Source organism: Gadus morhua, chromosome 18 (assembly GCF_902167405.1).
Source record: "Gadus morhua chromosome 18, gadMor3.0, whole genome shotgun sequence".
Classification (NCBI taxonomy): Eukaryota; Metazoa; Chordata; class Actinopteri; order Gadiformes; family Gadidae; genus Gadus; species Gadus morhua.
The window spans coordinates 12,163,150-12,190,328 of record NC_044065.1 but is presented as its reverse complement, the minus strand read 5'-3'; the positions used below and the strand labels follow the sequence as shown (position 1 = coordinate 12,190,328).

Here is a 27,179-nt window from a genome sequence, read left to right as displayed (position 1 = left end):
TCAATCTACAGGATCTCCCTCGCGCTCCCAATAAAACCCCGCATTAAAGAGTCAAGTGCAGCCGGCCACTAAAGTCCTCGATAAGACCCGAGACTGGTTGATCCTGGCGTCCTGCGGGACTAGTCCTGGGTTTGACCCGGGAGGGCATAACATTCCACGTGTCCAGAGGAATTGAACGGCATCAGGTGCAACGAAATCTCCGCTTCGCACTCAAACTGCAGGATGGCCGGCAGCAGCATACGTCCCCGGTTCCGTGAGGGGTCCGATACCACGGACACCTTATCGAAGCACTCCTCCAAGTCCTCCGCGTCATGCGCGCCGATGCACGGGAGCCTCTGCGCGCCGCCGCCTCCTCCACCGCCACCGCCGCCGGGCAGGGTGGCCTCCTTCTGGAGGGTGGTGTCGTGGTGATAGGACACCAGCTCGTTGCTGAAATCCACCGCCTCCACCGTGGAGCTCGAGCAGTATTTGTTGCAGCCCAGGATGGTGGAGAAGGCCTTCCTGAAGTCGGCGTTGAACGCGTAGATAACGGGGTTGAGCGAAGAGTTGGCCCAGCCGAACCACACGAAGATGTTGAAGGTGGTGTCACTGACGCACAGCGGGTCGCCCAGGGTGTTGAGGTCGCAGAAGGGCACCACGCAGTTGAGCACGAAAAAGGGCAGCCAGCAGAACACAAACACGCCCATGATGATGGAGAGGGTCTTCAAAACTTTGGTCTCCTTCTTGAACGACGTCTTGAGGGAACTCTCCACGTGGTTGTTGTTTTGCGCGCTGTGGCCCGCCGCTCTCTCCAACGACGATATCCTCCGGATCTGGGTCTGGGCGATCCGGAAAATGCGCGTGTAGGTCCCCACCATGATCACCACCGGGATGTAGAAGCTAATCAACGAGGAGGAGATGGCGTAAGTGCGGTTGAGGCTCGCGTTGCAGTCCTCCGCGTTGTTGTCCTCCGCGGTATCGTTGTCCACCGCCGCCTTGTGCCAGTTGAGCTGCACGGGGATGAAGGAGATGAGTACGGAGAGGGTCCACGCCACGCCGATCATCACGAAGGCGAACCTCTGGGTCATCTTGCGCTCGTAGCGGAACGGGCTGGAGATGGCCCAGTAGCGGTCCATGCTGATGATGCACAGGTTGAGGATGGACGCCGTGGAGCACATGATGTCAAAGGCGATCCAGGTGTCGCAGAAGCGGCCGAAGGTCCAGCAGCCGGCCACCTCGGAGACCGCCTTCCAGGGCATCACCAGCACGGCCACGAACAGGTCCGACACGGCGAGGGAGATCACGAAGAAGTTGGTGACTTTGGAGCGGAGGTGACGGAACTTGATGACGGCGGCGCACACAAGCGTGTTGCCCAGCAGCGTGGACACGATCAGGACGAACAGGACGCAGCCGGTGAGCGCGCGGACGCTGCCGACCCCCCCGCCGCCCGCCGCTCCGTCCTGGTCTGCCTCGGGGTCGGTTTCTGTGGTGACGACTTGGTGATGGTGTTGGTGCTGGTGCTGATGGTGGTCTTGGCTGTCGTTGTGAAAACTCTCCATTGACCGTCTCCCAATTGCGTGCATTCACTAAGTTTAGTCTTTGTGGAAGTGCACGTGTCCTTGTAACATCCAAGCCAAACGCAACTCTATAAAAACCAAAGCCAGCGGTCTGTATCCAGTTCTTAGAGGCCGGCGGATCAGTTGAACGCGTCCGAGCAGCCGCGACGCGTCAGTGGTCTCGTGTCTGTGGAGGATTGGTAGCGCTCTGCGCGCCCATCGCCTCGCGCTCATAATTCGAAGCATAGCGACGCACAACCTGTTACACCGTCAACTGCACACCCTGCGTTTGGTTTGAATTATAAGTTTCAGTCTCACAATTCAATGTAGAACTTCATAAAAGCATTAAGGTTATTTTCTCTTTAGCGGATGTGTTGCACTTGTGCGCGCTGTCCGAGGTGCTGAAGAGAGTTCTGCACAGCCTGCCCTATACGCGAAGTGGGGGAGTTGAAATCCTACCTAAAAGTTCCAATAAAAATAAGAGATACTTTTTATTAATTGTCAGCCCCAAAAACTCATTAATAACATATTGACTCGACTCTTTGGTTAAGGCTCAAACGATGTGTCGCATCGATGCGTTCAAATCTCACCGCTACAGCCTACTTTACTTTTTTTTTTAAATCCATGCCTTCCTGAAAGCAGTTGATCAGATCCAAGGGTCCGAACGTACAGTGGGCGTTACGGCCGGCTCCTCACTCGGTTCCCAACCAATCAGAGCTACTGTTCATCGTCATTTTAGCTCAACGATTGGTAAGTGACGGAGCTGGGCACCGCCTACTGTACGATTGGAAGCTTCGATCTACCAATGACCATGGATGAACCCGCAGCCCGCAGTTGCAGCCATGACGCCAGCAGAGGGCGCTTGGTCCCAGACTCTCTAACACCCTCCTGCAGACTATCCCCGCTTTCCCGGCTACGTCACTGGAATGTCAAAATGGCCACTCTCCACTGACAGAGGAGAGAACGCCTGTCAAGAATGATAATATTATACCAAGACCGAGATAACGTTTCGGTCTCTGGTCAGCAGATTTGTGAATGATAAACGGACCGCGACACAATGTGTCACTGAGTGATCTCGTGGTGCTTTCGTAGAACGGTAGTTTTCCAAGATGACGCGGAGCCTTCGGATGTTGCTCGAGCCGGAGCGGCGTTTCGCGTTGGGTCTCCTGTGATCGGATGTAAAGGATGTGAGATCTGGGGGTAACTGACATGGACACGACCGGGGACGGCTCTTCTCAACCAGAGATTACAAACGACAAAGAGGGATCGTGCTGCAGCTGCCGGCCGCCTACAGGTAATAACGAGCCGTCTGCTGTGCTCTCCGGTCATTACTGTGACAACCACCGCTTAGCAGACGAGATCTCCCAGAATCGAACCGGCGACCGGAATCCTCACGGGTCAACCCTTTCTGGTGACCCCGTGGATGTACAGCACGGGGCGTGCCCGTCTGGATGCAATGCTGTAATTCAATGTGTTTGCACCGGGGCAACAATGCTGGATTTAGCCACAGGGGCAGAAATGTCCCCCGCATGCACTTATAACCGTAAGACCGGCTCTGAGGTCGTCTTGAGCGATTGCCGTGGGCAAGGGAGCTGCATCGCACCCCACTCCCACCCCGGGGTGATGGCGGGCACGTGTATGGATGGGCACACAGCCTCCTGTTCTGATCCTGCTGCTGCTGACACAAGCAGACACGCCGATAGCCCGGGTAAAACGCCTCACACAATTCACAATTCCTCCCATTCGTCCCATGAAGACGTTAGGGAGACTCAAACTAATCTGGCAGATAAGACAGATGGAGATTCCTGCACGGAGAATCAGAATGTATTGAACTTTCAAGGTATGCCTGCAAACGCAAAGGAGTTAGAGTTCAAGTGTTGCATAAGCACGAGCCATGGCGAAGGGTCCCACATGGAGCAGGGCTCGTTGTCAAACGGTAGCTGCCAACCTGCAGACCTTAATCTAACGCAGGACGGAGGTGAAGTTGTTGCGGGGACGGATGCTGAGCTCCCAAACGGTGCATTGGCGACAGTTGACGGTTGCTATATGGGGGGAGTCGATGGGGATTCGAACCTAGCTTTTCATTCGGGAGAGAAGTCTACCTCCTTATTTCCTACGGTAATTGTAGTTGAGAGCCCTCTCCCCTCTCAGACGAACTCACAGGATAACTTTTCTGGAACCTCTCTGGCCTCTACTGTAAGAACACTGCCGCCTAGCTCCACCCAAGACACTCCCATAGGGCCCTCAGGGGCCGCTGTGCCCCTGGGTACCCCTAGCCCACAACAGTCCAAGGAAGAGAGGGAGGACCTTGTAGAAGCAGAGGCATTGGAGGCCTCCTCGGGCCTGCGACTTTCCTACTGCGGCTCCCCAGCCCCGGACTTCCTCTCCTGTAGTACGAGCTGTGAGTCTGCCCCCGTCAGCCCCGGGTCCAGACCGGAGGCAGACCCCGACGAGGCTGAGCCTGAAGACACCTTTGACTACGAATCGGAGGAGAACGAGCGTCTGGGGCCCGGCGTCACCCTGGGGCCCCGGAACACTTACGCCTCCAGCCGGAGACAAAGCGCCCCGGGGGAGCTGGCCAAGAGCGAGGAGCCCGGGGCGGGGGAGACAAACACGGACGCCACCCTCCAGTCCAGGAGGCCCGGGCTGGCCGACTACTTTGGCAGGTAAAAACTGTTATTTTCGGAGTGTGGTCAAAGTGACGAGAGAGTTTCCGTTGACGACTTCACCTGATAAGGTGGGATAGGTTCCGTGGTTTGTCATTTTGTTTATATTTCGAACACAAACACAGTAAAGAGCTCACATCCAATTGCGATTCCACTTTGCCAAGGGCTTGCAAATATATCTTATATCATTTATTTAGGGTTCGGGACACATGGTACATCTTGAAGTTGATGGTTTGTTTACTTCTTTTTATCAATCAGAAGTAGGGCTAAGGTCAGATCCGCCGTCCAATTTCTCTGCCATCCTTAGCCCAAAATATGCCCATGCTAAGTCCTTAAACCAAGGCAAGATGGAAAAACATACTGTAGAGAAAGTAACACAAGAATGTTGACACACACAGAGAGAGTATTCCAATTACTGCCTGACAGGCAGATGTATCTGACAAGGACACATGATATCATAACTGGGAAATGCCTATGAGGATGTGATTCACTCCAAGATTACACGGCATGGATTAATGTGACGGTCTGTACTCACTGTGTGGAGACATTGTGAATACACAGAAGGCTATTGTTGGTGCAGGCAGGCAGGCGCACACACAACTACACTCTCACAAACGCACGCACGCATGCACGCACGCACGCACGCACACACACACACACACACACGCACACACAGGGAGAGAGAGAGAATAAATGATAACACTGAGCAAGATTTACTGGAAGAACAGAGTGAATGAGAAACTGATGACAACAATAGATAAACAGTGGAGCACTTTTCATTGAGCTGCTACAAATCATGGAGCTGTGACACAGTAATTATACAGACTCACTTCGACCGGGGTTGTTGGGATTGGATTTGGCTCATTGGGTGAAAAATCGCAGCGTTTTGGATTGATCATCCACCAAGAGCCAAAGTACCTTCAAACACATACTATGCTGCTTACCATCATGAGCTAGCTTCCTGCAGCCTCCTCATTGCAGCGGCCTGGGGTGTGTGTGTGTGCGTGCGGGTGGGTGGGTGGGTAAGCGGTGAGGAAGGGTTCTCTGCAGTCCTTCAGGCTGGGTCTAGGTATCTGAGAGGTGGGGGGGGGGGGGGTGTGTGTAACACCAGCCTTGCTGGGCAGCAGTCTGGGGTGCAAGGCTGAAGACTGGCCCTCATTCAACATTTAGCGCACTGGGCCCGGGCAGCAGAACACAAAGCCCTGGGTTAAACCAGAAACCCTTCCCTGTTACGGTAACCGTGGCGATGGAGAACTCACTCATGTACACACACACACACACACACACACACACACACACACACACACACACACACACACACACACACACACACACACACACACACACACACACACGTATGCACACACATACGTATGCACTATGCAGATACGCACGCACGCATGCACATATGCAGATACACACATACACATAAGCATGAACACACACACACACACACACACACACACACACAAATACGCACATGCACAATCATATGCACACGCACACTTACAAATATGCACACACACTAGTATTCACCACAAACGTATACCTGCATAGAAAACGTTCACCCAGACATGCAAGTATATGCATGTACACATGCATTCGCACACACATGCATATCAGACACACACACACTTATGCATGCAGAAAGACATGCATGCACACACAAGGCAAATATGTGCAGACAGACAGACAGACACACAAAGTTCCTGCCAACGTGCAGTATATTGGTCCTTTGGATCACAAAGACATGACTCACAAACATGCAGACGTCCTTCATTGCCCAATAAACCCACTCATCACTTTATAATGCTGATGGAAGCACACACACACACACACACACACATGTTAACATAGTTTGTGCAGACTGATTCGTCATCGTGTCACGTTTTTTCCTCACCAACTAATAATAAACCACAAGCTAATCCTGTTAAAGAAGATGGAAAGTCATTAGAAGCATATTTCACTTCTGTAGTGCGACGAAAGTCCAAGTCACATTAGTCACAAGAATACTGGCACGGGACAAAACTAGGGGATGTATCAAAGATAACAGAAGACGGCCTCATTATAGAAACCCACCATGTCTTTCAAATTCAACATTGTTTGTTTCCATGTCTTGCCCCCAGGGGCCTCTTCTCCAGGAAGCAGCGGCCCTCCAGCCAGAGTGCCCCGGGCTGGAAGCTGTTTGGTAAAGTCCCTCTCAAGGAGAGCCCCACCAAGAACGCCCGGACCATCCAGCAGGTACGTCGTCTCGGAGCGCCGCCGTCACCTGACCTTCACACTTAGGTTTCACAAACGCAACCCCGAACAGCTCCGGCTCAGGTTCTCCGGCCCCCCACACAAGATTCTTGATCGTGGGGGGGGGGGGGGGCTCTTAGAGAGCCTTGTGGTTGAAGAGAGGAGTCGTTCACATACTAAAGTGATGACGCCTTTGTGTTTGTGGATCAGAGTGATGAATGGATTATGCATAGCGAGGGACACACAAAATGACAGCCCCCCCCCCCCCTTGATTTGCATTAATTCTGCCTGGTGCCTGGCTATAAGAACTGTCATTTAATGTGAAATAGTGAAAGTGCTGTCATATGGTGACAAAACGAGCAGTGATTGTGGTTGGTGATGCGTAATGACTTAATGAATAGGGATATGATCTGTCATAACAATGCACTGTTAAATTCCCTGATGATTATTATAATGATACATTACAATTTGTTAATGGACCAAGGCTTACATACGTGCCTGTACTCACAGGCCTCAACGCTTGAATGAATTATCCCTGGTTATATGTTGTATTCCTGCTTCTATTTCAGTATCAGATCGCTGCTTCAGTGAATGTTAGGCAAACATTCAGCCTACGTCCACCACAGTGTTTACATTACTGGCATATCGCTAGTTTAACTAGCTTGCAAACTGTTCCAAATTCTTAGCATTTCAAAGAGATGAACAGAGAGCAGGTGTTTAAACTCTATCTCTTTCGGTCTCTCTGACTGCTAGGCAATGCTACCCTTATCCCTGTGAGACCTGGTTGGCTAGCATTGGACAGGCTTTAGGTACATAACGGAGTTATTTATTGTTGGAGAGCTATGCTATTATTAACTGGTCTTCCAGCTCAACTCGCTTACCGTTACACTGTAACAGTCAGGTTCCAGTCATCCAGTGTTTCATATGGGTATTAGCGATGTCACTGGGCAGGAGCCACTAGCCATCAGAGGGTTGAATCAGCCTACCAGATTCTCTCTGCATCATTAAACGTGCAGAGCACAATGAGAGGATGGGATCCTACTTGTGATGTTTGGGCAGGGAGTGTTTTTTAGCACCTTGACGATAAAAGGGCATTCCGGAAGGTAGTTCCAGTTTGACCTCCTGGATGATAGTGTCTGAAATTACACAGTGATTCGTATTCAGGACTTCACCTAAAGCGAGACAGGAAGGAGTGGGAGGGAGATCAAAGGAGAGAGGAAAATGGAGAGATAATACAAGAAGGAGGGAGAGGGGAAGAGAGGTGAGGAGGAGGGACAAAGGAAAAGGGAGGGGGAGTGAAGGAGAGAGATGAGTTGAGAGATGATAGAAGAGGGGTAAAGACAAAGGAAAAGGGAGTGAGAGAATGACGGGGGAAGAAGGAGAGAGGGAGAGGGAGTGAGACGGATTTACAACCACGTCAGCCAGGTTTTGGCAGCACAAACTTTGGCCTGTCTGCTCCAGCATCTGTTCAGACACTCTGGTCCAGATGGTAACTGGATGCGAGCCCACAGAGCCCGGTTGGCTGTTCTCTGACCCAGAGACAGATTTCGTCAATGACTTGGACCGGATCCTAGATTGAAATCTGGTCTGAGATCCAGAGTCAAAGCCAACGTTTCTGACTATATAGGCCTACATTGTTGTTGTTCTTACGTTCTTTGTTTCTTTCGTCCTTTCTTTCCTTTGTTGCTCCATTCTTCCGTGCTTTTGCCCTTCTCTTCTTATGTTCTTTCTTTCCATGGAGATGAAGCCACATATGTGCTTTCTGAAAGGAAACAGTTATTTTATCTCTTTATTATTATTTCTTTGGAAATTATTCCCAGGATTACTTGAGCATATGTTAACATTGGCAGTTTGTGTCTCACAAAGGGGACTTTTTGGTGAGGGTTCAAATGTTTCTATTGTATTATAATGTGTTAATCTTAAAACCCATACAAAGTATTTTTGTGTGTTTCTATGTTTCATATTACAAGCTGCAGAGCCTCTAAGCTCAAGGTTCAACTCACCATTCTGCATGTGTTGATCTGTTGCATCAGCTTTCTGTTTCTATTATCATTGAAAAGGGAAGAACAATCGGATTGTGTTTCGCTGGCACTCCAATCTTGTGCCCTACGTTCCCATTCCTATACTTGTATTGAAATATAAATCTGTAGTTCCAATCTGTCGTTTGTTCCTCCAGGAAAGCCACCCAGGGGGCATGACCTCTGTGTCCACTCCTGATCTCTTGACCTCCGGGGTACGGCTCTTTCCTTCTCTCCTTCTCATTCCAACCACCATTCTTCCTCCCTATTCCTCCCCATTCCTCCGATCTTTCGTTCTTCACTGTCCTCCTCATCGCTTGGATGTTCTTTCTCCTAAGCCTTGTCTCATCAATGAGCTCTTTTGGACTTTTGAATTGTATTTCTTTGTATTTCTTTGTGGTTTCACTGTTTGTTCAGCCCACCTTCATTCATCCATCATTCATCACGCTGAAGCTGTAAATCCCAGTGAGGTTTCAGAGCTGTTTCATACCTGATGTTCAAATGGTTCCGTGCTATCGTCACAAGTCAATGATGATCAGTAAAATACATAAAAATAAAAAGTTGGTTTTTCAACCACTATTCTAAATGCTGAAACAAAACACAGTTAGAATCTGATAGAGGAAAAGATCTACTACAGACCAGGAAGGTCAACTGAGCCTCCATGGCCACTATGAGACCAAACCAAATATCCTGTTATTCTGGACCAACGTTACATCTCACAGCCTAAATCATCGCACTTCCTCCCTGCACTTCCCGAAACCACTTCTATGCATCTCACTCTCCTCGTCAAAATGAAGGTACTCCACAACATCCCCACCGTAAAACAACAGAGGCTGATGGGAAATGTAGTCTCTATCCAAAATAATGGGTTGGGAACCTTGTTTGTTTGGTTTTTAGTTTGGATTTTTACAATGTTTAATACCGAAAGACGGTATTACTTTACTATTTAATATACAGCAGATCTAAATACTTTGTTTCGGAAGCTGTTTAGGTCAGCACCTCCCTTTGAATTTCTTCCAAATAGAAACATTGATTGTATATAGTGGGTGAGGTTTTCTGAAATGACTCAGAACAACTAGGAAGTCTTGCACTGACATCATTGTGGCTATTGCAGCAGCAGCACCACCATCATTACCCTCCACATCATGACCATCACCGCCACCATCCCTATCACCATCTCACACAGCCAAACCACTCTGAGGTGGTCTCTGTGGGCTCTTACTGAGAGTCATCCCTCCATCCACCGTGACTCCACCACTAGATCCTCTGGTTCCTTGTGACTGCCTGAAGGACCTCATATGATCACTCCTTTGACACACACACACACACACACACACACACACACACACACACACACACACACACACACACACACACACACACACACACACACACACACACACACACACACACACACACACGCACGCGCAAGTCATAGCCTCAAGACGTGCATGCATATCTAATCTGGCAAACACATGCTCAAATATAAAAACACACACACACACACACACACACACACACACACACACACACACACACACACTCTTATTCCAAATCCATCATTCTCACGCGGTGTTCTCTGCGTGTGTGTGTGTTGGCAGTGTTTTCCGGTGTTACCGTGGTGATTCAGCTGTGTGATGTTGTTGCAGGAATATGAAGTGCGGCAAGGCAGGGCGTCGGCAGGCTCCTCCCCTACCCAGCATGCCATGGGGCGCAGTAGGAAGAACCTGGAGTTTGAGCCTCTGTCCACCACTGCCTTGATCCTGGAGGACCGACCCGCGTGAGTCAAGACCCACGCTGGGTTCACCCACATCTGCATCACTCGCATCTGCATGTTGATTACTCATGTCGTACAGCGTCCCACACTTCATTCAAACTGCTGCTCTTTCTCTGCTTCTTCAACACTTATATCCTTCCTTCTCGTAGATGATTTGATGAATTCATGCTAACTTTGAGAAAGGTTAAAGTGTTTTTCCTAATCATTGCTGGACCCTGCAGAAGTCAACATCTTTTATTCATCCAAGGCTGTGAATGGCCATTGAAACTCACGATACTATAGGCTCCCACCAACTATGAAACATACATTAAAAACCAGAAAACAAACCACTATCAATGTTAAAACAAAATAAAGTATCTAAAATAGAATATAACACAGAAAAAGCAGCAATACCATCAACAATATCATCACTGTGTAGGAGTTCAACTGCCAAAATTTCGCCTTCACCTTTCACGTTGGTTTTCAGTAAGAGCCCTGGGATATCTCCCACTGTTAACCCTGGATGTGCATACGGTCGCCAAAGCAAACCCACCGGCCCCTTCAGGCAGCGGCTCTGTGGCTGTATAGTGAGCACACCTCGCTGCCGCCATACTGGATCCCCGGTTGCCTTGTTTTGTATATACATGTGAGGAAACTGGGCCTTCCTGTGCAGGAACCTGCCGGCCAAGTCCCTGGAGGAGGCCCAGAGACACCGGCAGCAGTACAACGAGATTGTGGCCGAGGCCAAAAAGAGAGGTAAGGAGAGGCGCCCCCCCCCCCGAGGGTCAACTGATCTCCTGGATGTCATGGGTCTGACGTGATGCCACCGCCTCCAGCACCTCCAGCGCCTTATCACCTCTCTGTACCCTTTGTACAGAGGCAGTTTTTAATAATTAATACTTTATTCCATTTTTTTTCTTTTTTTCCCTGTCTTATAAAAGTTCAAAATCTAAAGACAGCATGAGGGTAGCTCTCGACAGTCAATGAGGATAGTCTAGGATACACATCATACAGAATGCCAATGTTATACTTTGAGAAGAGGGGACAAACGCCCAAAGCGGGCTCCTTGCTACACACAACGGAGTAAAGGAAGACGGGGGAGGTGGGTCACGCTCTGAGTGTTGTGTCTGTCCAGAGCTCAAGGAGGCCCAGAAGAGGCAGAAGCAGGTGAGGGAGAGGTTGAAGCAGGAGGAGAGCATCGCCAACGCCATGGTGGTCTGGAACAACGACATCCTGCCCCACTGGGACTCCATGTAGGCACCACGCTGTGTGTGTGTGTGTGTGTGTGTGTGTGTGTGTGTGTGTGTGTGGTTTTTATTGTATTTGTTCATGCTTGGGTGTGTGTAAGTGTTTGCCCACCCCTGTGTGCGTGTGTTTGTTTGTATATGAGTATTTTTGATGTCTATGATTAGGTGTATGAAAACAGCAATATGTCTATTGAGTGAGTGCTGTAACTGCAGTGTGTGTGCATTGGAACCGCTGTTGAGTGTGTTTGTAACCGCAGTGTGTGTGTTGAGTGTATTTTGTAACTGTGTGTGTGTGTATTGCAGGAGGGCCAGCCGCAGGGCCAGGGACCTGTGGTGGCAGGGCCTCCCTCCAAACGTCAGGGGCCGAGTCTGGAGCCTGGCCATCGGCAACGAGCTCAACATCACCCCAGGTACACACACAGGAAGACACAGACACACAGGAAGCAAACACACACACACACACACACACACACACACACACACACACACACACACACACACACACACACACACACACACACACACACACACACACACACACACACACACACACACACACACACACACACACACAGGAAACACACATGTACACTTTCTCCAATTCCTCTATTTGAACACTATAATGAACCCCCCTCCGACATCCTTTGTGTTTCCCCTCCTCCTCTCCTCAGAGCTGTATGAGATCTTCCTGTCCAGGGCGATGGAGAAGTGGAGGACCTTCGATGAGAGCCCTTCGGAGAGCGACGCAGACGGTATTCCAACCTGCCCGCCTTTATTTTTAATCAAAATAATCTAAAGATGAATGAAACTCTTTGAAGACAGACCTCCTTTACGTGAATACAATGGTGCATTGTTACGTTCAACACTTATTGTGATTTGATTCTCCAACCCGTGTCTGGAGAACATGCTCTCAGGCTAAAGTTCTTACTTTGTAAAATAAAGGGCTTGGTTCTTGTTTTTTTGAAAGTGAAGGCGTTGACCTGGTTGTTGTTCTGTCAAATGAAAGCGTGTCCGTGTCTCTGGGGTGCAGACGGAGCGTCGCTGGCGGACCGAGAGTCCAGCCTGGAGCTCATCAAGCTGGACATCTCCAGAACCTTCCCTTCACTCTACATCTTCCAGAAGGTATCACACTGTGTGTGTGTGTGTGTGTGTGTGCGTGTGTGTGTGTGTGTGTGTGTGCGTGTGTGTGTGTGTGTGTGTGTGTGTGTGTGTGTGTCTCACTCACTCAAAGGTTACTACTAATTGTTTTACTAGTAACCTTTACCCTATGTGGATCAACTCAGCCACTGGAGTAAATTGTCTTCAATGTCACGCCGTTCTGCTTTCCGACACAGGATGGGCCTTATCATAACCTGCTGCACAGCATTCTGGGAGCCTACACCTGTTACAGGCCCGACATCGGATACGTGAGTCTCACACTCACACAAACACACGCACCACACACACACACACACAGACTGTATAAATTGAGTTTATTTAAGGTGTTTCAATTCATTCTAGTGTGATAACCCTCTGCTCCCTTCCTCTTTTCTCTTCCTGCTTCTTTTTGTTTTTCTTCTCTATTTCTCGTACTCTTACTCTCTATGACTTTCTCTGTGTCTTGTCTCTGTGTGTGTGTATTCCCTCTGTGTCGCTCTCTGTGTTCTCTATGTATTCTCTCTCTGTCTCTCTCACTAGGTCCAGGGCATGTCCTTCATAGCGGCTGTGCTCATACTGAACATGGAAGAGGCTGACGCATTCATCTCCTTCGCCAACCTCATCAACAAGCCGTGTCAGATGACCTTCTTCAGAGTGGATCACGAGCTGGTGGGCACACACACACAAGTAGCATACACACACAAGCACGAACACAAGCATACACATACATTATAATGGACACAACAAATGACACAAAAAATAGTTGCCCTAAAAGGAAAATCGCACAAATCCCATTTCACCTCCCCTCCTCTTTCCATCTCATTTATTTGCCTCCGTCTTCTTCTTCTGTTCTCGTGTTTGAATCCCCCCGGCAGATGCTGAAGTACTTTGGGGCGTTTGAGGTGTTCTTTGAGGAGAACCTGCCTCGTCTTTTCAACCACTTCCTCTCCTCGAACCTGACCCCTGACCTCTACCTCATCGACTGGTGAGCGTTCAATAATCTTTGAGAAGGGAAAGAGAAAGTGAAGGCACAAGTACACTGTTCTCTAAATTATTATTCTATGTTCCGCTCCACTGTGTGGGGCAATCGGCAACGTGAGAAACTGTACGATAATTTGTAATAGATTCAGGATTTTTTTCTTTAAAGCATCTATGTGGATTTCTGCTATACGAGGATTGAGCTTTAACGAAGCTCTTCAACAGGGTTACATTAGATCCTTCACAATTAGAAATGGCTGTGTCCTCAATCACTTCTGCCTCCACCTCCTCCACCCGTTTCATCCATACAATCATAGACTGTTTGAAGTAGCTTTCAATCAACCCAACTTTATTCATCTAGCGCGTCTCGTGTTAAACTGTAATATAAAGTGTTAAACAAGGGAACCGACGTGTTTATTTTTAGAAGGACAACATAAAGATGACAAGAACCTGTGGAGAGCTTCATTTGGTTGACACACCAGGCCCGCTAGATGAGAAGAAAGCGAAGCTCAAAACGCTGTGATTTAATATTTTGTTAAAGAAATCCCCCACTCTCCCCTCTCCATCTGCTCTCCCTCCGGCCCCCCCCCCCCCCCCCCCAGGATCTTCTCCCTGTACACCAAGCCCTTCCCCCTAGACGTGGCTTGCCGGGTCTGGGACGTCTTCTGCCGGGACGGGGAGGAGTTCCTCTTCCGGGTGGGCCTGGGCATCCTCCGCCTCTACCAGGACATCCTGCTCCAGATGGACTTCATCCACATAGGTCTGCACTCAAGACTTCTCCCCCCTCTCCTTCAGTCTTTCTCTTGCGGTCTTGGCTGCTAACGTGCTCTTCAGCTAGCCCCCTGTGGGAATCACTTTGGATGGTATAGTGGCCAGGGGGTTGGATCACCAGGAATAATATGTGGGTTTGATCCTCACAGCCTGCCTGAAGGCATACTTGAGCAAGTAGCTCAACCCTAACTGATCCCTAATATATCGGTATTCACTGTTACAAGCTTTGGGTAAAAGTGTCTGCTAAATGAATAGATAGCTCTGACTTCTCATTTGGTCTATACTGACCTTCTCTGTTATTCTCTTCCGTTCCAGCTCAGTTCCTGGCCCGCCTCCCTGATGAAGACCTTCTCTCTGATAGGCTGTTCTCCTGCATCGCAGCGACGCCCATGCTGAGCGGCAACAGGAAGTGGAACCAGGTAAATTCCTGTGTCCGCTCGGTCTAAAATGGAACTCTCAAACCAGTCCACCGAGGGCCAAGAGCCTTTGGAGTTGTTTTCTTTCTGGAAAGGTCATGTTTATTTAGCGGAGTGGTCTGCAACCTAACCTTCCAAGCTTCAAGCAGTCTTAAGCAAACACTGAGATTTGCTGGGCCGCCTACAACCACGTCTGCTGTAGTGACCCAGATTTCAGAGTCCAATTCCTGGATTATAGGGTAGGAAGCACATAGTTGGAGAGACGATATTTACATACAGTCTGTCTATAACCTAAACAGAGGACTACTTTCCTAACTACAGTGGTGCTCTGAAACAGCACCACTGTTTTGTACATATTGTCTCATGGGACAATGTGTACTACACACACATGCAGCCAGCATTTAAAATATGGAGCATATGGTAGCTAGGTGACGGTAAAATAAGCCTTGAGGAAGTCATAAGCTGATTCCTAAAGGGCCATATCTCATTTCAACCAGCAGTTGTGACACAAGGAGTAAACGTCATATCATAAAGAATGAGACGATGTTTATTTAGAAAACACAGTGGCAGTTTGAAGTTTCCTTTCTCATGATCTCTCTCTCTTGGCCTTTCCAATGTTTATTACCATCCAAACATGAGTTTAGATGAGAGTAAACCTCAGTAAACGCACATGGATTCATTCCCAGTACCCACAGCGCCCTCTGGTGTCTCATTCTGTGATTGCTGTTTTGTAGTCAAAACCCTCTGCTCTGCCTGTCACACAGACAAATGGCCTCCTGTGTGTGATTTGTTTGAGATTATATTATTAATTAGAAATGTATTTCTCTTTCTCAAGCCTTCATACATCATCATATCAGAAGGTTCTCAATAAAAATAAATAAGACATAAACTCATGCTAATTGTTGAAACATGTCTCTCTCTCTTTCTCTTTCTCTTTCTCTTTCTCTTTCTCTTTCTCTCTCTCTCTCTTTCTTTCCCCCTTTCTCTGTCTCTGTCTGTGTCTGGCTCTCCCCACAGGTGTTCACCTCATTGATGAAGGATCCTAAAGAGACAGAGAAGAGTGGGGGCATGATGCAGAGAAGCTGACCTCTGACCTCATTCACAATGAGACCTGCCTGTTATCGATAACCCTTTTTAACGTCTTCCAGGTTTGGTTGAGGGAAGAGTCGGCCATCTTGATCAGAACTCCTGGTTCAATTTTAAAAAGAAATGAGATTCTTCGATTCTTTCAAGTTTGATAGTAGGAGGAGGGTAGAGTTTTGATGGTCATCCTCTGGTATGAGACGATAATGATGCTGGCATGAGTGGAGGCATAAGGGAGGAGATATTAAGTGAAATTACATTTAATTACAGACTTGAATGGAAAAAAAAATCATTATTACTAATGAAGTTTTAATAATATCATAGCTAGTAGAGACGGATCTAAATGGTTTGTGTGTCAATTATGTGTTGCCTAAATCATGTTTTCCACCAAGCAACATTTTGGACAATAAAATAACAAAATATAGAGAAGAAGAAACAAAGTGAACGGTTATAGTGGAAGATGTACACTAACAGTGACAGCTAAACCACATAACTGACATTGCAGTGGAAAAGCTGTGTATGGACTGAGCAATGTTAATACAAGTGTTTAGGCATATCTTAATGAAAAGTCTAAGCATGAAGTGCATTGTTTAAGATAGTATTGTTGAAGTTAAGGTAATTCTATCCCCATAGGATACCTAAATGATAGCTCTGTCACTTTGTTTGTGTTTATGTGTTTTTGTGGGTGTTTTAACATTCCTTAAGACCGGGGCAATATGGACAAAGTCTTTCAGTGATAGTATTGTTCACTTGTTCGAAATGTGACATCAGTCCTATTTGTTGCTCAACATAATGTTTTTTATTTTGATATTTGAAATATGAAACCATCCAAGTCTGATCCATGTCACATCCTCAACTGAACTCTTTGTGCAATGATAAGATCAATCCATGTTTCCACTCCAACTCCTATAAAAGCTGCAAATGGGCTATACAATGGTTTTTTCCTGCTGGCTTGATCAAATCTAACCCAGAAGGATCAAATTATAATCCTTTGTCTTAATTGAATATCTAAAAAAATGTATTTGGTAAGATACGACCTCAACACCATTTGACACTATGTGGGTAAAATGATCATATAGCAAATCCATTGTTTTACGTCATCCAATAGATTGAAACCAAGTATGACTTCAATCAGCCAGCTGGACTTTGTTGCTTTACTCCACCTGTTTAAAGGGAACCTTGTGTGTCTGTTTCCAGTATGTCTGCCACAATTAGGTCACAGCTTTCTGGTTCCAATTTCATGGTGGTCATGTGATCGTTGTGTAGCACTTGAGAGGGGAATGTCGAGGCAGGATCTCCTGCAGTTTAAACCTGTGAAATATTCCATCATAAATACAGTATAGGGTGTACTGTATTTGTGTGGAAGTGCACTCCAAAAATGGATTCTACACTTAAGTGTATCTTGGACCAAGAGTTATAATGCTCTTAAAATAGGGCCTTGAAATGTTTTAAAATGTCTAGTGTTTCTTAGGTAAAAGGTGTTTTGTTTTCATTATATATTTGTTTATATAAATTCTGAAATATGATTAAAGTTACATTAGTTATTAGAATTGAGGACAATTTCTCAACAACAAAAGTTATATGACCATATATATATATATATGACTGATTTAATGGAAATTTAAGTGCAATGAAACAAGTCTTAGAGACCTGAGTATAAATATCTCTGCATATTTGAAATAATATTGTTACATTTTCACATGCAACATTTTCACAATATGTACTGTTTTGAAAAACTTGTCAAAATGTGTTTATCTGTTACAGACCTTTTTAAGAATTTTCTAAATAATTTTGTAACATTTTCACATGGGACAATTTCATAACACATATTCTAAATATCTGTAATACCTTTAAAACAAATATTTGTCCAAACATTTCGTTTTAATATGTTTATCGGGAAACACCATTGATCATGAATTTGCCATGCTAATATGCAAAATATTCCTCCGCAGCTAGTATAGTATCTTCATCGAGTGGATGAAATATGATGTTTATTGTATTATATTGTATGGCTGTAAAATGTATCTCCAGCTTCTCTTTTCCTATTCTTTGACTTCTGTATAGTTTTCACAAGAATAACTATTCGGGTACACGAAAAGTAGATGTACATACTTTGTAAATTGATTTACCCTTGTTACAATGTTCAACAACTGAAATTAAGAATCCTGTGAATAAATGAACAATAAGAGCATTTTACAACTGCCTTATAACTGTGAACTTGCACCTCACCGCCAGACCCCAAGGTGGCGCTATTTCGGGAGCATGGGCATGTTCTATTTACTTCCGGTTTGGTTTGCTTCAGGATTACACGTGTGTTGACAACCGGGTACTGTTCCTGGCTAGTGTATGCATATACATTTCATTTAATTCCGTTTCCAAAACGATAGATTCATATCGGATATAGTATTCATCTTCCACCATGGGGCCGGTAAGTTATTGCCCATCTAACTCATGCGACAAAGTAACGGTTACTTTTTAAAATACGTTTTTATGGTTCTATAATTTAGAGTACGTACTGTTGATAATCTTTCTATATACGATCTGAACATGCTTTATCCGTACGAACATCGCATTCCTTGAAACTATTCTAAATACTAGCCTATTGTGCTTACGTCTAAAGTTAAACTACTTAAGGTTATTGCCCGTTCGGGTCTTTAGTTAGATCTCTATCAAGCATCACGGCAACGTTTTGTGTCTGTGTTTCTCGTTCGCTCCCCAAGCCGAAGTCAAAGAAAAGGAAGCCGACCTTTCGGCGTCTTCTGAAGACCAGCAGTGTGAAAATCGAAAACAAGACGAAGAACCGACGGTTCAAAGCTGAAAACGCCGACAAGAAACACCGCAAAGAGCAGAGGAAGTTGAGGAATGCGCTCAAGGATTCCGCCTCACGGGCTCCACGGCCGCTGGAGGTCTACAAGAAGAGGCCGGGTGAGCGAGGGATGGAGGGTGAATGTGTTGACAGGTTCACATACAAACTCACAGTTGAAGTATATAATAACAAATGTGTCAATGTGTGACGACAGAGGAGGAGTTGGAAGATGAAGATGAGGAGTTTCTGGAGAGCCTTCCTACAGACATGATGGAGGATGAAGACCTGGAGCAGATTAAAGCCATGGCCCGAAAGGCATCCTTTGTTACCAGGGACCTGTCATCAAGGTAACGCTTGACAACCCCCTCACCCCTCTTCTCATTTTGTCAGTGCATCTAATGGTGGGAATGAGCTTCTGGGTACACCTTTTATAGATAAACATGAATCAGTTGAAAGGCAATGACTGTGCTGTCTGGGACCGAATAGGGAAAATATCATGGCCTTCTGCAGAGCCTGTACATGGTCTACTTCAGTTTCTCCTCCCCACATTACATTTCCCCTTTGGACTTTTCAGTATTGTGCTGACTATTGGGTTGTTGCCCGGCGATGGTTTAACCTGTTGTTGTTTGGTGTGGCAGCGAGCCGATCCACAGCAAGAAGAGGAAGGGGGAACAGAGTGCGGAGAGCTACGAGAAACATCCCAGGAAGATGAGGAAGGAGGAGCAGAAGGAGGTCATCCACCTGCTGCCCATCAAAGACAAGAGCAGGATCATACCGCAGAGCATGGAGAAGCCAGGTGAGAGGAGGTCCAGCGCTGGTCGGGTTACCGGCAGGGGTTGGTCGTTAGTATTCGCTCGGTGTCTTCTCTGTGAAATATGTTGATCCCAGTGTTGCTCAGATTTGTTAGTGTCGTGTCATTGCGCTGGTAGACCTACATATACATTGTACAGATGCATGCAATTACTGATCGTAAAGAGAACACTTAGTCATAGTAACTACAGCAAAGCCAAGTAATACTGGTACTACCTTGGCTTCACGAATATGAAACTGCGCTCCACATTCTCCTTTTTTTAAGTATATGAAAAGCAAATTACCGGATAATATTAAATGACACAATTTGATGACGATAACCCTCCTTTACCCTAAACCGTTGTATTTTATGGTGTGTTGAAGTGTTGTGGCATGTGTTGATTGGGCGAGAAATTTCCCCTTCTTGTGTTTTTGTTTCTTTAGTTGAACAAAAAGTGGAAGACGATGAAGAGGATTATGAGGACGCTGAACTATCAGCAAACGGTATGGACTCCTAGTGGACTTAGTTTGTGTTAAGTGCACTCCTAACACAACCATGGGAACAATGCACTCATACAATGCTCTATAATGTATTAGCCAATACTGCCAAAGTGTGTGCATGAAAACATTGTACTCCTGTATCAATGGGGTGGCCCCTGGTGATCATTATTAATGGCTGCAATGTGTCCCACTCCACCAGAGGAGGAGCTAGAAGAGGCCTTACCACTGACAGCAGAGGAGCGGGAGACTCTCAGAGCCAAGAAACTGACGGAGAAGAAGCTTTGTATCGCTATGCTGGGGTCGGCCATCATCTCAGACCCTAACAACAATGTAAAGTTTACCTTTTCTGCGGCTCTGTGCTCACAACAGAAATGTATCCAGTTGTTTTTCCCAGAGTAACCTTCCCCCATATTTGTCAAATTATAACACATTCAATAAAGCACAATGAACTTGAGTCCATAGCCCCTAACATTGGCTGTACCGATGGCGTCGCTCCGTCCGTGTTCAGATCAAGAAGTTGAAAGAGCTGCGTGGCATGCTGATGGAGACGGACTCTTTGGTGGCGGTGACGGTGCGTAAGCTGGTGATGGTGTCGCTCATGGAGATCTTCAAGGACATCGTTCCCGCCTTCCGGATCAGACCCCTCACCGAGGAGGAGAAGAACGCCAAGGTAACGCCCACCGCTACATTCACTCAATTATGAATTACTTTGTGTTTGCATTTAAACAAGTTGTTTTCCATCCCTGATAAGCTTAAACGAGTAGGAACTCTGTATTGCATCATGTGATCCTATGTGCGTGTTCTGGTCTCCAGGTGAAAAGGGATACCCAGCAGTTGAGGGAGTTTGAGGAGGGTCTGGTCAGTCAGTACAAGTTCTACCTGGAGAACCTGGAGCAAACCATCAAAGGTGTGTACCTGGTTGACTTCAACTTACCTTCCGTACCTCCAAGGACTTCCATGTAACAGGAACGTAAATTGAGAACTATATTGCAACTTCAGAGCTAGAGGCTCTGACCTACCGCATTCCGATTGTACCCCGTCTCATTCTGTTTCTGTCTCTCTCTCTCTCGCTCCCTCTTCCCTCTTTTCTCTTCCTTTCTCTCTTGCTCTTTCCCTTTCTGACTCTGTCTCCTCTCCCGCTCTCTCTACTCCCTCATCCCCCTCTCTGACTCGGTCTCTCTGTCTCTGCTCTCTCTCCCCCTGTCCCCCCCTCTTCCCCTCTCTGATTCTGTCTCTGTCTCTGTCCCGTCCCGTCCCGCTCCAGACTGGAAGCAGAAGAAGCTGAAGCGCTCACAGGCGGTGGCCCTGCAGGCGTACCGCGGCCTGGCCGAGGTGGCCATCCGCTGCGTGTGTGAGCTGCTGGTGGCGCTGCCGCACTTCAACTTCCACAACAACATCATCGTCATGCTGGTGCCGCTGATGAACGACTCGTCAAGAAAGGTAACGTGTGTGTCTGTGTGTGTCTCCTGCTGCATCGTTATATTTAATAATTTAGAAGGTGATGTTCGTTTTATAGGATATAATATTGTCTTTTAATTTTGTGCCATGTTAAAATATATCCATGTTTTGTTATTGATACCTTGGTTATCACTCAATAAAAAGTGTTAACTTTTCGTTGTGGTTCTTGAGTGATTGACGATGTGTGTACGGCCCAGGTGTCAGACATGTGCTGCGAGGCCATGAAGACGCTCTTCAGGGAGGACCGGCTGGGCTACGCCTCTCTGGGGGCCGTCAAGGTCCTCTCCGGGATGATCAAGGGCCGCCACTTCAACGTCAGGCCAGAGGTGAGCAGGGAGAGCACCCACACCTGTAGCCAATGAGGGTCCAGGACTAGAAAGGACTAGCACGAGATTAAAGAGTTAAAAAAACTCTCAAACCAAAACTGTTTTTTATTTCTTTCTTTTTGGGAGGATGAATCAAGTTCATCCACCCACTGAGTCGCGGGACTTTAGGAGTCTCGATAGTTTGATTATTTTAAACAAAGAGAGTTTAGGTACGGCCTGGGCAGTGTTTACATTTGTAGAATATGTAATTTATTGGATTTGATTTTATTGCTAACATTATTGACATTGCGACTTTAAATCCTTTACCAAGATTCTGATCAAACTAATTTAATTTCAAGGGGCATTATTTTATAACCTGGTGCGCCTGCTGGTTTATTACAAAAAGCCATCTGGAATGTTGGCCTTTAAACTGTTGGGAAGCACTTTCAAAACATACTTTTCATGTTAGTGGTTGGACCATTTGTCCATCCCATTGGTCATGTAGTTCCTCCCAGGACGCTTGTAGGTCCGAACCACTGTGGCTCAGCTACATGCTCAAAACTTGAAGACGGGTCAGATGGGTTCTTGTTTGATCCTACATTCTTCATGCTTTGTCCTCAACCTCTCCACGTCTCTCCCCCCCCCCCCCCAGCTGCTGAAGACCCTGATGTGGCTGAGGATCAGGGAGGTGGACCTGAAGAGAGACACGGACGAAACCGCGCCAAAGAAGAGGTTCATGAACAACAAGGAGAGGAGAAAGAGCCTCTCCAGGATGCAGAGAAAGGTGTGTGTTTGTTGTGTGTTTGTGTGTGTGAGGTACATGATCTTTAAGCATCGTTTGTGTATATTTATCACTATGAATGTATGTTTGCATATTTCGGGAATTCTTTGGACAGAATGTGTGTGTGTGTGTGTTTTCTTACCCCAGTGGAAGAAAGCCGAGGAGAAGTTGGAGAAGGAGCTGCTGGAGGCTGAGGCTTCAGACAACAAAGACAAGAAGATCAAACTGGTAGGATGTACAGCCTATTGCTAACACGCCATTATACCACAGTTGGCTTTTCTTGCCTATTTCCACAAAAACTGAATCGATTTAAGGGAGAGTAAATCAAATAACGGTTTCATTTATATTTTTTGACGCTATTTTAAGCAGAATGTTGGGTCAAATATGTTCAAAAAAATGCATCAAATACATATTTTAGATGTCTTCAGTTCCTGTTTTACTGCTGCTCATCTGACTCCATACAGATGTTTGGCTATGCTAACGGGATAGAGCGACAGTCCATCCGATTCTAAGGGACGTAGAGGCCTCTATTCCACTACCTCCATATGAAACGATGGCACACGACTAGTTAAATAATGTCTAACAATAAGAACATGTATTCTGTTTCCCTATTGGCTAACCGGTTGGTATTTTTCCTATTCCTCAAAACCCCTTGATGCACATGTATATAATGTTTTGCTGACTCCATTTATTTATTTTTTCTCTACACCAGCACACAGAGACTCTCGACATCGTTTTCCTGATCTACTTCAGGATCCTCAAGAAGGCCCAGAAGTCTGTGCTGCTGCCCGCAGTTCTGGAGGGACTGGCCAAGTAAGACACACACTCTCTCGCTCTCGCTCTCGCTTTCTCTTTCTCTCAGACAGCTAACCTCCTTGAGGTTGGAAAACTCTATCGCGATCGTTTTGCATCCATTTAATGAGGCTGCATTTGTCTTTAGATTTGCTCATCTAATCAATTTGGAGTTCTTTGACGACCTGCTGAACGTTCTGCAGAACCTCATCCGATCAGGGGTGAGTGTATCCCAGCACTGCATTCCCCACACAGTATCCATGGCGTCATTCAGCTCCTTAACCGTTTTGGCTGATGTGATTGTCCCTCTGTAGGATCTGACCAATCGAGAGAGCCTCCACTGCATACAGACCGCCTTCAACATCCTCTCTGGACAAGGTTAGTGTCCGACGTTTAACAGGATTCCAAATAATAACCTCATGATTTGATTGGATCATGCAAAATGTATGACTATTGCGAGCTTTGAGGCGATATTGTACAAATGTGTTTTTGTTACAAAGGGTTGAAATGCTAAAGATTCTGCCGCCAACAAAGATGAATGTATGGTTTTCTACCAAGCAGAAGTGAGACATTGTCACCATGTTCTCCTGTTTGTCGTCTCTCTTCCTATGAAACGCTATTCCAACAACGGTAATCAATTATTATTTTTTACATTTCTTTCTTAGGAGACGTCCTTAACATCGACCCGCTGAAGTTCTACACTCATCTGTACAAGACCCTCCTCTGTCTCCACGCAGGTGACTTACCGTCAGACCATTTAAAACGGCAGCATGAACTGCATTATGTATCTGTAGTCCGATACTTAACTCTCTCTCTCTCTCTCTCTCTCTCTCCTCAGGGGCGCCGAATGATGACATCATCATCGTGCTGCAGTGCCTGGACGTGATGCTGACCAAGCGCAGGAAGCAGGTGACCCTGCAGAGGGCGATGGCGTTCGTCAAGCGGCTGTGCACGCTCAGTATGCACGTGCTTCCCAACGCCAGCATAGGCATCATGGCCGCCAGCCGCGCCGTCTTTCACGTGAGTACTAGAACTTCACGGGGAACTTCTCCCTCTTTTGATTTGTCAGACGTGTTCTGGAACGTTTGGGGTTTAGCTGCCTTTTTCTTCTCCGCAGTGAAACACGCACTAGGTATGTTTTTCACTGCAGTCTTGGCTTTTTTTCTACCAACCACTTTCTTCACAGACAGAATTAGTGTGTGAGTAAACATCTCATGGTGGATTGAACTGTGGGTTGGTTTAATTGTTTAGACATTCGTGACTTCCAATCCTCTCAAGGGTTATGGCTGTAGTGAAAAAGCACGACAGCAGGTTCAGCGGTTTTGAATAGAAAACACCCTGATCTGTTTTCAAGCAATCATAGACTGTAAGATAAAGTGTTCCTTTCAACCCAAAATGATGGAAGATTTTATGGGAAATCTGTGCAGGCCTTCCCGAAGTGTGACCTGCTCCTGGATAACGACGGCCAGGGCAGCGGGGTGTACCTCCCCGAGCTGGACGAACCAGAGTATTGCAACCCCCAGAACACAAGCCTGTGGGAACTACCCACACTAATGGTAGGTCATCACACACACACTGATGCATGCCCACAAACAATCTGTAATGGTGAGATGAGAAATGTCTACCGACCTTTATATTTCCTTAAAATGTATTTTGATGGAAATATGAGATGATGTTTAACTGTATATATTAGCACGTTTCAAAATAATGCGATAGGACAATGTTGACAAAGTATGTGTTGTGACCCCAGTGGAAGATTGGCTTTGTGTGTTTTTATCTGTTGATGATGGGTGTGTTTATGTGTTCCAGCGTCATTACCAGCCCATTGTGAGGAAGTTTGCAGCCCATCTCAGCCATGGGGCCCCCAGCGACGGTTCCGGAGCCCTCGGTGTGAACCTCAGCAGGAGGTACTCACTCACTCACTCGGAACCAAAACATTACGTGACCTGCTAATTATAACAACATTGGCACAACAACCATTTACACTTTTAAACCAAAACACTGTCGTGGTTAAGGGTTTGCGACTCCCAGTGGAAGGTCTCTGGAGTCATCCCCCATGTCCACAGTCTACCTGTAGGCATCCATGAGCAATATGCCCCAACCCGTACCTGCTGCTTAAATGCCATGCATACGTCTTCACTGTAAGTTGCTTTGGCTAAATGCTGCGTTTCCTTCGCAGATCACCCGGGCAGCTGTTCGCAGACTACAGTTTCAGAGACATGACCTTTAACCCTCCCGTCGGCGCGCCCACCACCAAGAAAAGGGTAAGATGCAAATGTCCACTTTAGTTTCTCATTAATTTAAAAGATACTCGTATGTCCCTCACATCGTGCTGTCTTTTTCTCTCGCTAAAAACAAATATTGGTCTTGTGTTTTCCCGTCTCTAAACCGTAGTTGTATGTGATGACCTGTGGCACTGTTTATGGGCACAACTTTCCATATCTTTAATTTATAATATGAATTAAACGTAACATAAAGGGACGACGTCCTGGATGTATTCAGACTTTGTTTTCGTATGGTCACGCTCTATGGGCCTGGCCAACTACTGCGCCCTCTAGTGGCTGAGTGTCAAGCAGTGCTACTTGAGACTGATTCTTATGAGGTTTTCTGCGCCACAGGATCACTTCACAATAGGACATTGCTTGTTGGACCAAGAGCTGAAGAAACAGGTGGACAAGGTTCTGTCTGTTCCCGACGAAGACGACGACACCTCACTGGACTTCTCTCAGGCCTTGACACAGACCTCGACGTAACGAGGCCGTACACACACGCCCACAAATCTGCGCATACACGCATACGTCGACTAATCCACAGCAGTATGGCCTGAGAAGATGCGCATGGCAAAGACTGATTACCATAGGGTTTGGATGTCTTCAGCTCAACTACCCAAGAAAGAACTCCAGAAATGTCTGTTTTTTATGAATCCTAATCCTGTAAACAAATATAGTTATCAAATAAAAGAGTTTTCCTATGAACTGAATTTTTATTGTCTCAAATTCTGTTTTAAAATGAGTTGTCACCATATGTTTAACCTCAAATAAACATTTGTTTATTTGAGGTTGTAGTGCATCAGTTATTACAATCTAAATCGTTTTAGCGATGCAGACCTATGGTACCTATGTTTAGAATTGGTAAAAAAACAAAAAATCAGCCAGTATAGGGTATGGTTTTAGTGATCCTATGTCAACATTTGTTTATATCATAGATCTGCACGCTGAACGCTGCATTTAATGTCAACCCGATGCTGCACAGGTGAATGTCACTGCCATGTTGGAGAGGCATGTAAACACATACAAGTAAACAGTGGAACTGTGTTTTGGGGATGAAAAGCACGGTAGCTTTTTCATTTGTCAATTGATTCCAATGAGTCATTTTGTCTGATAATTGTCACCCTTCTAGTGCTATTTATACAGAACAGTGGTAGCTCCCCCGTTTTCTTGTATTTGTTTACAGGCCAGTCTGCCTTTCTAATATGGCTGCCACGTTGACGCACAAGCCAAAAGTCAAAGCCAAGTCTGCGTCTTTGTACACATGTCTAATGGGCCAGACCAGGCTGTACCACCAGCGACCGTTCATTTTCTACCCGAGTGGGAGGCAGCTGGCCGACATCTGAAACAGCTGTCATCATCACTGAGATGCACCATACATCACTTGTTAACCACACTAATGGGCATTAGGTTAATGAACACCCTGTGTTGATGCCAAATTCAGTCTGAGGCCAAGGGTTTCTTCCCAAAGTACACCAGAGTTGGGCTCTCTCAAACGCAGAGTTACAAGGCTGAATATTCATTCGCCCGGCAGACTAAACATGGCAAACATGTATAAATAGCTATTTGTTTGTCTTAGCGTGGAAAGAGTTCAATGGAAAGAAAATACATGCTGACAGGCTCACACCCACATCT

General features: G+C 46.4%; 3 protein-coding genes across 4 annotated transcripts; 2 read left to right on the top strand and 1 right to left on the bottom strand.

Moving 5' to 3' along the window:
- drd6b (dopamine receptor D6b) lies at positions 1-1,538 on the bottom strand. The gene has a single exon (XM_030340953.1). The coding sequence runs from the start codon at positions 1,536-1,538 to the stop codon at positions 120-122; it is 1,419 nt and encodes a 472-aa protein (XP_030196813.1). The 3' UTR covers positions 1-119.
- A 900-nt stretch (positions 1,539-2,438) lies between these two features.
- LOC115530985 (TBC1 domain family member 12) lies at positions 2,439-18,041 on the top strand. 2 transcript variants are annotated; one of them, XM_030339893.1, is made up of 15 exons: positions 2,439-4,201; positions 6,328-6,442; positions 8,616-8,672; positions 10,107-10,237; positions 10,887-10,969; positions 11,349-11,466; positions 11,764-11,870; positions 12,132-12,212; positions 12,491-12,582; positions 12,795-12,866; positions 13,138-13,266; positions 13,473-13,582; positions 14,178-14,335; positions 14,662-14,765; positions 15,780-18,041. In XM_030339893.1, exons 1-15 carry the CDS (start codon positions 2,745-2,747, stop codon positions 15,846-15,848), a joined length of 2,883 nt encoding a protein of 960 aa, XP_030195753.1. In that variant the 5' UTR covers positions 2,439-2,744; the 3' UTR covers positions 15,849-18,041. The 2 variants fall into 2 exon arrangements, with proteins under 2 accessions (XP_030195753.1, XP_030195755.1); XM_030339895.1 differs by lacking the exon at positions 8,616-8,672 and having other exon boundaries at positions 2,440-4,201.
- Positions 18,042-18,106: 65 nt separating this feature from the next.
- On the top strand, positions 18,107-26,257 carry noc3l (NOC3-like DNA replication regulator). Its single transcript, XM_030339896.1, has 21 exons — positions 18,107-18,273; positions 18,566-18,770; positions 18,866-18,998; positions 19,290-19,447; positions 19,885-19,944; positions 20,141-20,271; positions 20,450-20,611; positions 20,755-20,848; positions 21,206-21,381; positions 21,597-21,725; positions 22,357-22,488; positions 22,633-22,713; positions 23,198-23,298; positions 23,426-23,498; positions 23,592-23,655; positions 23,943-24,014; positions 24,116-24,297; positions 24,705-24,833; positions 25,087-25,184; positions 25,457-25,541; positions 25,896-26,257. Exons 1-21 carry the CDS (start codon positions 18,265-18,267, stop codon positions 26,028-26,030), a joined length of 2,409 nt encoding a protein of 802 aa, XP_030195756.1. The 5' UTR covers positions 18,107-18,264; the 3' UTR covers positions 26,031-26,257.
- Positions 26,258-27,179: the final 922 nt, after the last annotated feature.